At 31.7% G+C, this 10,482-nt stretch overlaps 1 protein-coding gene across 3 annotated transcripts in view; it reads left to right on the top strand.

The window, feature by feature from the left end:
* The window catches only part of LOC106465761 (rho guanine nucleotide exchange factor 11-like), a 78,546-nt gene that overhangs the window by 45,264 nt on the left and 22,800 nt on the right, over nt 1-10,482 (top strand). For all 3 annotated transcript variants that reach the window (XM_022393690.1, XM_022393691.1, XM_022393692.1), the window contains 4 exons: nt 2,270-2,395; nt 3,779-3,896; nt 5,078-5,256; nt 9,683-9,929. In XM_022393690.1, coding sequence (XP_022249398.1) covers nt 2,270-2,395; nt 3,779-3,896; nt 5,078-5,256; nt 9,683-9,929 — 670 coding nt within the window. The remainder of the gene's footprint in view (nt 1-2,269; nt 2,396-3,778; nt 3,897-5,077; nt 5,257-9,682; nt 9,930-10,482) is intronic.

Genomic DNA, 10,482 nt, shown 5'->3' on the forward strand with positions numbered 1-10,482 from the left:
AATCATATTTAACTTGTTACTTTGTTGTGTACATGATTCATCCACTTGAAATGGTAAACCTAGCTAATGTTGGTTATAATCATATTTAACTTGTTACTTTGTTGTGTACGTGATTCATCCACTTGAAATGGTAAACCTAGCTAATGTTGGTTATAATCATATTTAACTTGTTACTTTGTTGTGTACATGATTCATCCACTTGAAATGGTAAACCTAGCTAATGTTGGTTATAATCATACTTAACTTGTTACTTTGTTGTGTACATGATTCATCCACTTGAAATGGTAAACCTAGCTAATATTGGTTATAATCATACTTAACTTGTTACTTTGTTGTGTACATGATTCATGCACTTGAAATGGTAAACCTAGCTAATATTGGTTATAATCATATTTAACTTGTTACTTTGTTGTGTACATGATTCATCCACTTGAAATGGTAAACCTAGCTAATGTTGGTTATAATCATATTTAACTTGTTACTTTGTTGTGTACATGATTCATCCACTTGAAAGTCATTGTCAGATTTATACTTTGTTCCAGAATGATTTATGGAAAGATCTTTTAGAAGTCTTGATCAATCAACTGTTATTTTTCATTAGTAACTATGTTTGCAGTATTTACCAGGGTAACATATTTTAACATTAACAATCAGGTTTTTTAGAAAACAATTTTATATGTTTATTAACAGACTGTTATTAAGACGGATAAGTGGCAACAGAACCTTTTGCTAACCCTTTGGATGCTGTAATTGGATTTATCTGACTTGACATTTATAGCCGTTTGGTGTGATAAGTGGACTTACCCCACAGTGTCACAAAAACTTTTCCTCGTAATGTGACAATTGTGATACTCGCATGACCTTGAATTTCCTGCCTTAGTACCATGCTTATGTACATCACAGAGCAAAAGTGCAATTAGTGGATTTTGATATCAAAAAAGGTCAAATTGTAAATTTCATTTTTAGTGGATAATTGACACTTTTCTAGAACCCACCCAAAATTCAGCTATGCATTCAAAGGGTTAAGTGACATAACTGTTTTATTTTCTTTCAACAACATGTTGTCTATATGTATATAAAACATCTTTTGTCAGTAAGTTATTTTCTGCTAAACATGTTTTTTAAAGAATATTACAAACTTAGATTTAGACTTACCCTTTTTATGACCTGTCTTCAATAATTGTGTAGTACCAAATGGGTAGATCCACTGATTTTTCTGTCATCTCAAAGCTGCAAAGTTAGTTAAGGTATCTCATGTTTTGTCTTTGACAATCATTTCAATCACATGTCAGGTAAAGCTTTGTATAAACTGACTGACATATTGCAAGTTTTCAAGGAGATTTTGTCCTAAAGTTCTTTGGCTTTTTGTGACACCCGTTGTGTTCAACTAACTTGACTTAAACCTGGAAACTCTGAATGGAACATAGGCCTTGAACAACACTTCACCATCAGATATGGTTCTGGGTTACCTTTGTCACCTCGCCTCAAGTCATTCTCATGAAATGATGACAGCTCACTTTTCTTATACCCCATGGATTCCACTTGGGGGTCTTTCCATTCCAGTCCCATTTTCTCTTGGTAGTTTGAGTAATGATCTTGGTTGATTCTCTGTCATAAATCGTTGTTACTGATGGTTTTTGGCCACCTAATTTGCAAGATGTTCCATAAGCACATGTTGATGGAAGTCTGGGGCTTGTTGAACATGATGGTGTTTACTCCCCACTTTTCAGAACCATACAGCAGGACTGACTTGACATTGCTGTTGCAAAACCTGATTTTGTTTGTTATGGAGAAAACTTTTGAGTTTCATATTTGCTTCGGTGTATTGAAAGCATGGCCTGTCTTCTCTGTTATTGTGTCTATCACCAGATACACAGATGAAGGTAGAAATCATTGCATCTGGTGACAGAGTGAATTTTCCTCCTTTCGTAGGTTATACCCATTCAAGTTGATGGCCTCTTCCTGCTCATTGTGGATCTTCATTACTTCTGTTTTCCCTTTGTTCAACTCAACTCAGTTATAATTCAGAATTGTTTCTTAACCAGTACTAGAAATTTTTCTCAATAACTATGCTGATTTAGTTTTATTTCCAATCTCATAAAATTAATATGTCAATGCAGCCATAATACTGCATAAAAACTATGGATTCAGTTTGATGTATAGATATTTTGGGCTGTTAGTATTCTTTCTATTGTAATTAATTATATGAAATCATATAATGTTTCTCTAAGTGTTGTATTTCTGATGCATGTGTTTGTTATCTCCCTAGCTTGACGGCCATTCAGGTGATAGGCTCAAGAGTGAAGCAGCAACATTTTGCCGCAACCAGTCTACTGCTTTAGAGTTGCTAAAGAATAAGCAGAAGAAGGAACAGAAACTAGCACAATTTTTGTCTGTAAGGCTTCTTTACTTAAAGATGTTTAAAGCATTAGAATATTGAGCATAGTAAATGTATTCAGTAGCTCTTTCAACTTAATTTACCAAATAGTTATTGTATGTGGTTTAAAATAAAGATGTTATTATATTTCCACAATTAATAATTGATATTTTCTGTTGTTCTGATATACAGGTATTTGTTTTCACAGAGAAACAAAAACATGAGTGTACTCAAAGATAAATTAGGAGTGAAACATTGGATTTAACCATTTTCTAAAAAAAAATCTCATGTTTTCAAATACCTACAGAACCATAAGATTGTCTTTAGACTAACAGAAGTATGTAATAAAAGTTCAGAATACTTGTTTGTGTCAAAAGCTTCCTATTGTAGGTGGCTCTATCTGGTGAAATATGTATATACTAATTTTCTTTAAAGGAATTATTAAACTTTTAGTTGTTTCTGTATATGCTTTGAGCTCTTAACTCCTCAAAATTTCATAATTGCAGATCAAGGCATTCTCGAAATATTGAATGGCACTGCTTTCGTTTCTGACATCAATCTGAGCAATATTCATATTGGTATCAGCACCAGTAATATTCTGTTCAGTGATGACAGTGGAGGAATAAAAACAACAACATTTTTATACAATCACAATAACCTGAGCACATTTTGAAAGTAGACTTTTCCATTTTTAACCTATTCACTGCGATTGGAACGTATACTTCCCAGTGCTCCCACCTCCTCACAGTGCGACAAATATTTCTCGTTGTCATTCAAATTTTCCATCCGTGACGTGTGGGAGTAAAATCAGTTGGAAAGTATTTATTGGCATTCCACTTAGGCATCTTGTTGGTTACTGAAGGGTTGAGTGGAAAAAAAAAACTGTGGAATGTACATCAACTGGGCCTGCGTTGCTGGAGCAGCGAGTAGTAACCCTAATTACTATGCTTCATGTGCTTGACTCAGATAGCTTAGAAGATAGTGAAAGTGAGTCAAGTGGTGCTCAAATGTGTGATAATGAAGAGGCAATGAAACAAGAGGATGCTAGCTCTTCCTCTACTGATAATAGTCAAGATGATGAACCTGGACTCAGCAGAGAAAGGCGTAAACAGTGTTGAGAATGAGAAGCAGTGTGAGGGTGTGGAAGCACTGGGAAATATAAGCCACAGTGAATGGGTTAATGAAGAAAGTTTTACCTTACAAAAGTCCTTTGGTTGTCAAGTTACTTTCTTATGGACTTTTATTTTCTTGCATATTTATCCAAGCTTTATGAATTATCATGCCAGTTACTCTTGAACACTCCTTATATTTTACAGTTGAAGAAAATCATTTCTATTGTTAATGATGATAAAAGTGATATGTTGTTTAAAGTTTACATTTGTATGTGTTCTGTGTTTTTAGGATGCTGAAGCAAATCAACTCTGTAGGAGGCTACAGCTTAAAGACATTATTGCCACTGGCTTTCAGCGACTGACAAAGTATCCACTTCTTTTGGAAAATATTGCAAAATACACACCACGTAAGTATTATTACACTACACAGTCATTGTTCACTAATTACACCAGGCCAGGTGGTTATGGCGCTCGATTTGCAATCTGCAAATCCCCGTCCCACCAAACATGCTCGCCCTTTAAGCCATGGGGGCGTTATAATGTGACGGTCAATTCCACTAATTGTTGGTAAAAGAGTAGCCCAAGAGTTGGCGGTTGGTGGTGATGAATAGTTGCCTTTCCTCTAGTCTTACACTGCTAAATTAGGGACGGCTAGTGCAGGTAGCCCTCGTGTAGCTTTGCACGTAATTCAAAACAAACACTAGTTACATCATCTGATTAATAGATAGTAATTTGTGTATAAGTTGACCCCACATGTAAATGTTTTTGTGTGGGCAAGAAGGTTAGGATTATTTTCTTGCCTTAAAATATTCATAACTAGTTTATATACTGAAAATAATTACATAATTATACATTTTTCTTCAAAGTTAAAAATTCTAAACTGAGATAGTCAAATCTTATTCATCAGGAGTGGTTGTAATGATATATATTTTAACTTTTCAGATTCTTTAATAGTGAGTTTTTCACACCGCAAGCAATTTTTCTGCTATGTGACTGATGAATATTGAAATTATAAATGGAAAGTAAAACATTAGTATGTTTATAGGAAACTTGCCACATGTAGAAATACTTATTATGGGTGTGATTAACAACTAGTTTTCAAAGTAGTCAGAGCAAACAGTTTTATATGCATTATTAATTAGAAACTAACACTATCAGCAATTATATCTAAATCTTTCTGGAAAGGTTTATTCAGAATATAACTCTTTCAACATAATTATTACCTCTCACACTTTGTATACAACAAGAAATAAAAAAACATTTTGAATGTGACTTTATTTAATATATACTTAAATGCCTTATATAGCAAAGTATTTTAAGACTGATTTCTTTAAATTAAGTCATTGATTTTGAATTTGAATGCGTTTTTTTTTGCCACTTAATGTTATTGAAATCAATTTTCCTTTAAAAGGCTTATGATAGTATTTCATGAAACCGCATATTTCATCCATTATTCAAAATATCTAAGAATGATTAATCAAAACAAGCAGTAAATAACTACTTACATTTAAACTAATCATTATGTATTTTGAAACACTTTTTTTTTTCATGAGCTAAAACAGAATATATGTTACTTATTCATGAACAGAAAACTCCGAAGAACACAGCAGACTACTGCGGGCAGTACACTGTAGCAAACAAATTTTGGCATATGTTAATCAAGCTGTTAAAGAAGCAGAAAATGAACATAGACTTAGTGAGCTTCAGAAAAAGATGGACAGAAGTGCTTTTGAGAAGGTTGAAGCACCTATTGTTCAAAATTATCGAGTAAGTTTCTTTAACACACATTAATATTATATATATACTTGCATTTGATGTATGCCATTTTTTTTATCAAAGAAAATATATTAAATTTTAAGTTTCAGGCAACTACCAAAATATTGAATGTTTAGTGTATGCATCTAATATGATTCTAAAAATAAGTATACTTGTGTGGAGTTGTGCACAAATTTGTTTAATTATTTCTGTAAATATAGTGAATTGTTTACAAGCTTTGTAATACCAGTACTTTAAAATTGGGTTTCTTTATGTGTATTGTGGAAGATGAGTTTGAACATTTGAATAGAGTTGTTTAAACATTTGTTTAACAAGTAAAGTTTGGACATTTATTTTATTGCACAGTGCAGTTAAATACTTTGAAAGCAGGTTTATAATGCTTCTTAATCGTCTACCTTGCAGAAAATGATTCCATATTTATAACTAGTTTTATATGTTGTAATAAAGACTTGAAATAAAAGTTTACAAACATTTTCAAACAGTTATTATATGTTGTTTTGAATTTCTACAACTTTTTTTCTCTTAAAAACAGTAGAATGTCCTCCCAGTGGCTTAGCATTAGAGTGCTTGATAGCCCATTGATAGTTTTCTGCTAAAACAAAAGTTGTCCAATTATCATTAAACTTCTTTACATATGAAAAATAGTTTAGTGATGTTAATGAAAAATAGCTGTTCTCTTTCTAGTTTCAGTACTATCCACAAGATGTTAAAGATTTTCCAAGCATTGCTTGAGGATTGTGTTTTAAATAGCTTACTTAGCCCATCAAAGTATATAATTTAACAAAAGTTATAAAATAATAAAGTATTCATTAATGGTATGTATGATATAATGCAGAAGAAAAAGATCTTTTCAGCCATGAAATACTCTAATCAGTTTTAATATATTTTAACCAAAAATAAGTGGCTGGTGTTAAATTATTACTTTGTGTAAAAATAATGGTGTGATTTTAATAATAAGACATTGTAGAAACATTGTATCATAAGATCTTAATTGGAAAGTACAATCAGTTTTAGATTAGAAAGGACCCAAAAACTTAGACGCTTTCCAGTAGTTGACCATTCTTCTTCGGGAATACAGAGGTTAAAGCTTAGAGAGCATGGGGCTAATAAGTACAAAAATAAATACACATGAGCAGAAAGTACTTGTTGAAATGAATTTGAAAGCTGACTAATCCTGATTAACCCTACTGACACGGGTCAAAGGCCATGTCATCGCGTTTGTAGACTTATATTCAAAAGTTTATTCAACTACTATTTTATGAAACGAATATCAATAAGTTTGGTATCAAATTGTAGATTATATTTCAAATTTTAATATTATACATTAGTTAATTTCTTAGTTTTAAAATAAGTAAAAAAAATCCTAAATGTCGATTTTTGTGTGTCGTGTGGTATGTTGAATGTAACATTTGTTCAAGTTAGATGTTTATGATGTCCAAATACAAAGTCTGTAGTTTCTTACAAATTAGATACTCAAATGAATAATATTGACAAACTAGAATGTAAATTTTTGAACCTCCTATTTTTTCCATTTTCTGAGATATTAATATATTTATTGGCTCAACCAAGATGGCCTTGCCCACCTCTTTCATTTTTGAAAATACTTGCTTACTTACATTTACTTCACCCAGTGACGTATGTATGACCAATCAAAAGCTCAGAAGTACCCCATGGTGGTTTTCTCAGCCTCTGAGAAGTATTTGCACTGAAAACTTTATTTTCATGGTAGATTCTAAGTGTTAAGGTAAAACATTAGGGAGCTCAAAAAATCATATTTTTTTAGACCCAAGTACAGCTTAGTTACAAGCTTGATAAATTACAGTGGAATTCTGTGGTATGGATATAGTTACTTATTATTTTTTGTTATTTCAAAATGCATATATAAAACCTAAAAAATTATTTTATTGTACATCATCCACTTGCAAAATTTGATAAGGCTTAGCAACTTATGGCAAGCAGTAGTTGAGTACATAGTTCGTAACTAAAAGAGATAATTGTTTTCTATACTTCTTTATTTACTGTTCTATGTTTTAAAAAAATAACTGACATTTAAGAACTTATTTGTAAATAGTAATAATGTATATATGTATATAATGTATTATAGCTGAAATGTGACTGTATTTTGCAAAGTAGTAGCCCATCAGAACACAGCCAAGACAGGTCACTCTGTAAGGAACAGTTTTATATTCTTGGATACGGTAACATGGATGCATGTGCACCACATCATTGCGACTTTTGTAATGCTAGTCAGGCACTGCCAATAAAATAAAAATAATATATATATATATATATATATATAGATGTATAATATGAGATTTAAGCTATTTAGACTAAACATTTCTGTTTTCATTTTATAATTTGTAGTCATTCTAGAACAAACAAAACATAACTTGCATCTATTTCCTGATTTTTTTGGTGGTTACAAGATCAGTCAAATTGACCAAACCCGTACAGAGATACAATATTGAAAATAACAGATAAAATATAAGGTTCTTTCTTAAAAAAAGAAATGCTTGATAATTATCTGAAGGTTATAAAGATTTCGCACATGAAATTTGAAAATTTTCTGGTGCATAAAAGTATTTTCTAATCTTTGAATCAAAATCACTTTGTATATATGAGATAGTCAACATTCGAAAAGATTGGGAAAACATTATTTAAAAAATATTAATATAAATATTAAATAGAATTCTTGAAGGGGTTTCCATGTCTGTAAAAAGATAACAGAGAATCTTTGTTTCCTGAGATGAATAAAATATCATCAGTGTAGTACCTCTAGATTCTTGGTTTGTCTGTATTTACAAGTATTAAATTCAAAACTGTTAATAGTAAGAACAAGCCTACCTAAGTCTATGATAATTTCTGTTAGACTTGTCAAGTTTCAGTAGGGCAGATTGAAAAATTTTGAGGCATTCATCACGTGTAATATATGTGTAAAGAGAAGACATATCCATCATGCAAGGAATAGTTTTGGAGGGAGTATACCTTTACTGTTAATGTCACAAATCAAGTGCAGAATGTGTGTTGTGTCTTTAATGGACATGAAAGGATGTCTTTGATGTGGTAGTCGATGTAAAATAGATAGGTTTCAGTAGGCTTACCAGTTTTAGAGATAATAGGGTGATGTTATGTTTGTATATCTTTGATAACATCTAAAAGCAACCTGGAACAGGAATGTTTAGGTTGAAAAAACTGATGTGCTGGTTTTTTTTTCAAGCTGTTTTATACTTCTTTCATAGTTTGAATGAATTGTAGGGTTGGGTCCACATCTACTATTGTATAGTAGTTGGTATCATTAAGTTGTTGTTAAGCCTCGTCGGTATAGTCAGTTATGACAATGATGCCAGATTTAACAAGTTTTTTTTTGTCAGGACAACACATTCATTAGAGTTAATATTTCAAACTCTCAATTGCAGGAGTAAAATTTCTAAGCATGGTTTTTCTATTGATTAGTGGCAGCTGGGCAAACTTCTTTGCATACTATGTTAATATTACCAAATTTGTTGTTAAAAAATGACTGACTCATTAGTTTGAAAACTAATTCTTGTCAGTTGCGAATACTTTCAAAACTATCAAGATTGTTAGTAGTAGGGGAAGTTGATACCTTTACTAAGAAGGTTAATTTCAGCTACAGATAATTTGGGGAAAATTTTATGATGTTGGAGGTATTTTCAGCTTGGGGTTGACTGAACAAAGAAATAACTGAATTGTGTGGATTGGGAAAATAATTTTTGTTAGCAGTTTTTTCTTTTTCCCATTGATTGTGAGAGTTTATATTAACAAGATGGGTTTGTTTATGAACATCTATACTTTGTAAACAGTTGTTAACGTTCAAAAAGTTCTGAATGGAAATCTGACAGTCTGTTTGGCTTGTGTGTTTGTTTTTTTTTAGTGTTTTTCTAGAAAAGTTTTTAGTTTTGTTGATGAATGAAAAAGTATATATTTGTTCCAAAGGATAAATTATGTATTTCAGAACTGATAATGGTAATGGAGGATTTTAAGATTTGGAAGTTAGGTATGATCTGTTTCTGTAAATTGAACTCAAAGAATTGTACATTGTGGGTGTACCTCAGGCTCCTGTCATTAAGTTTGATAGATTCTTTAGTACTACAATCAAATGAACCTGTGTAGTGGCAGAGAATGGAAGAAGTTGATTGAGGTATGTGAAAATATCTACAAGTGCTAGGGGAACGATGGAGAGGTAGTGTCAGGAATTTTAGAGTAGATGCAACATGCAAATATAGGTAACTTTGGGCCATAAGGTACTGGAAGACATATGCATGTAAATATGGAGTTGGGTATGAGCAAAAGTATAGGAGAGCCTGATCCTTCGTGCTAACGATTTCATTGTTGTAGTTACTTTCATATTGATTGGCTTCTGGTTGGTATTAACTTGATTATGTTTCTGTCTTTGCAGCATCTGGACCTAACAAAGCACAGATTAATCCATGAAGGCCCTTTAATTTGGAGGTTACATAAACAGAAAACAATTGAAATGCACGTGGTGCTATTTGAAGATATTCTGGTGTTGCTTCAGAAGCAGGATGATAAGTTGTTGCTGAAATTTCACAGTAACAATCTGATGTCAGGCCGAGAAGACACCAAAATTACCCATAGTCCAATACTTCGTGTACAGAACCTGTTCACAAGGAATGTGGCTACAGGTACGTTATATGTCTAGCTATTGTAAATGGAAGAAAAGAGATAATGGTGCAACAAATTTTTCATTAGAAAGCTAATTATACAAGTGAGTTTTGTAAAGTTTAACATTTTCCTTTCATGTCTATGACCTTGGCACTATTGTCCAGCTGGAAGCAATTTTATGACCAAAGTAAATTTAAAATTATTTCAGAATTTGGTAGTACAAACTTTGAAAACTGAAAGAGCTTACTTTAGTTTGTAACCTACAATTATATAATAGTATTAAGAATTTTATAAGTACAGAAATTCAAGTTTGTAGGAAAATCTTCTTTTCTTTTTTTTTTTTCAATATAGAAAATTATTGTGGGGATTAAAATATGTAAAATGAAGCCTTTTGTGGTATGAAGATTAATCAGTTGCTGTTTTATTGGTTGGATTTCTTCAGTTATAGAATGTGGATATATATATCAAGATAATTTTGAACAAAAAATTTTCTTATTTTTATATATTGCTAAAGTTAATGGTTAATTGTAAGTAGTATTTCGTAATAACTGTTCATAACAATAGATAACTTAA

Source organism: Limulus polyphemus, unplaced genomic scaffold, assembly GCF_000517525.1.
Source record: "Limulus polyphemus unplaced genomic scaffold, Limulus_polyphemus-2.1.2 Scaffold2043, whole genome shotgun sequence".
Classification (NCBI taxonomy): domain Eukaryota; kingdom Metazoa; phylum Arthropoda; class Merostomata; order Xiphosura; family Limulidae; genus Limulus; species Limulus polyphemus.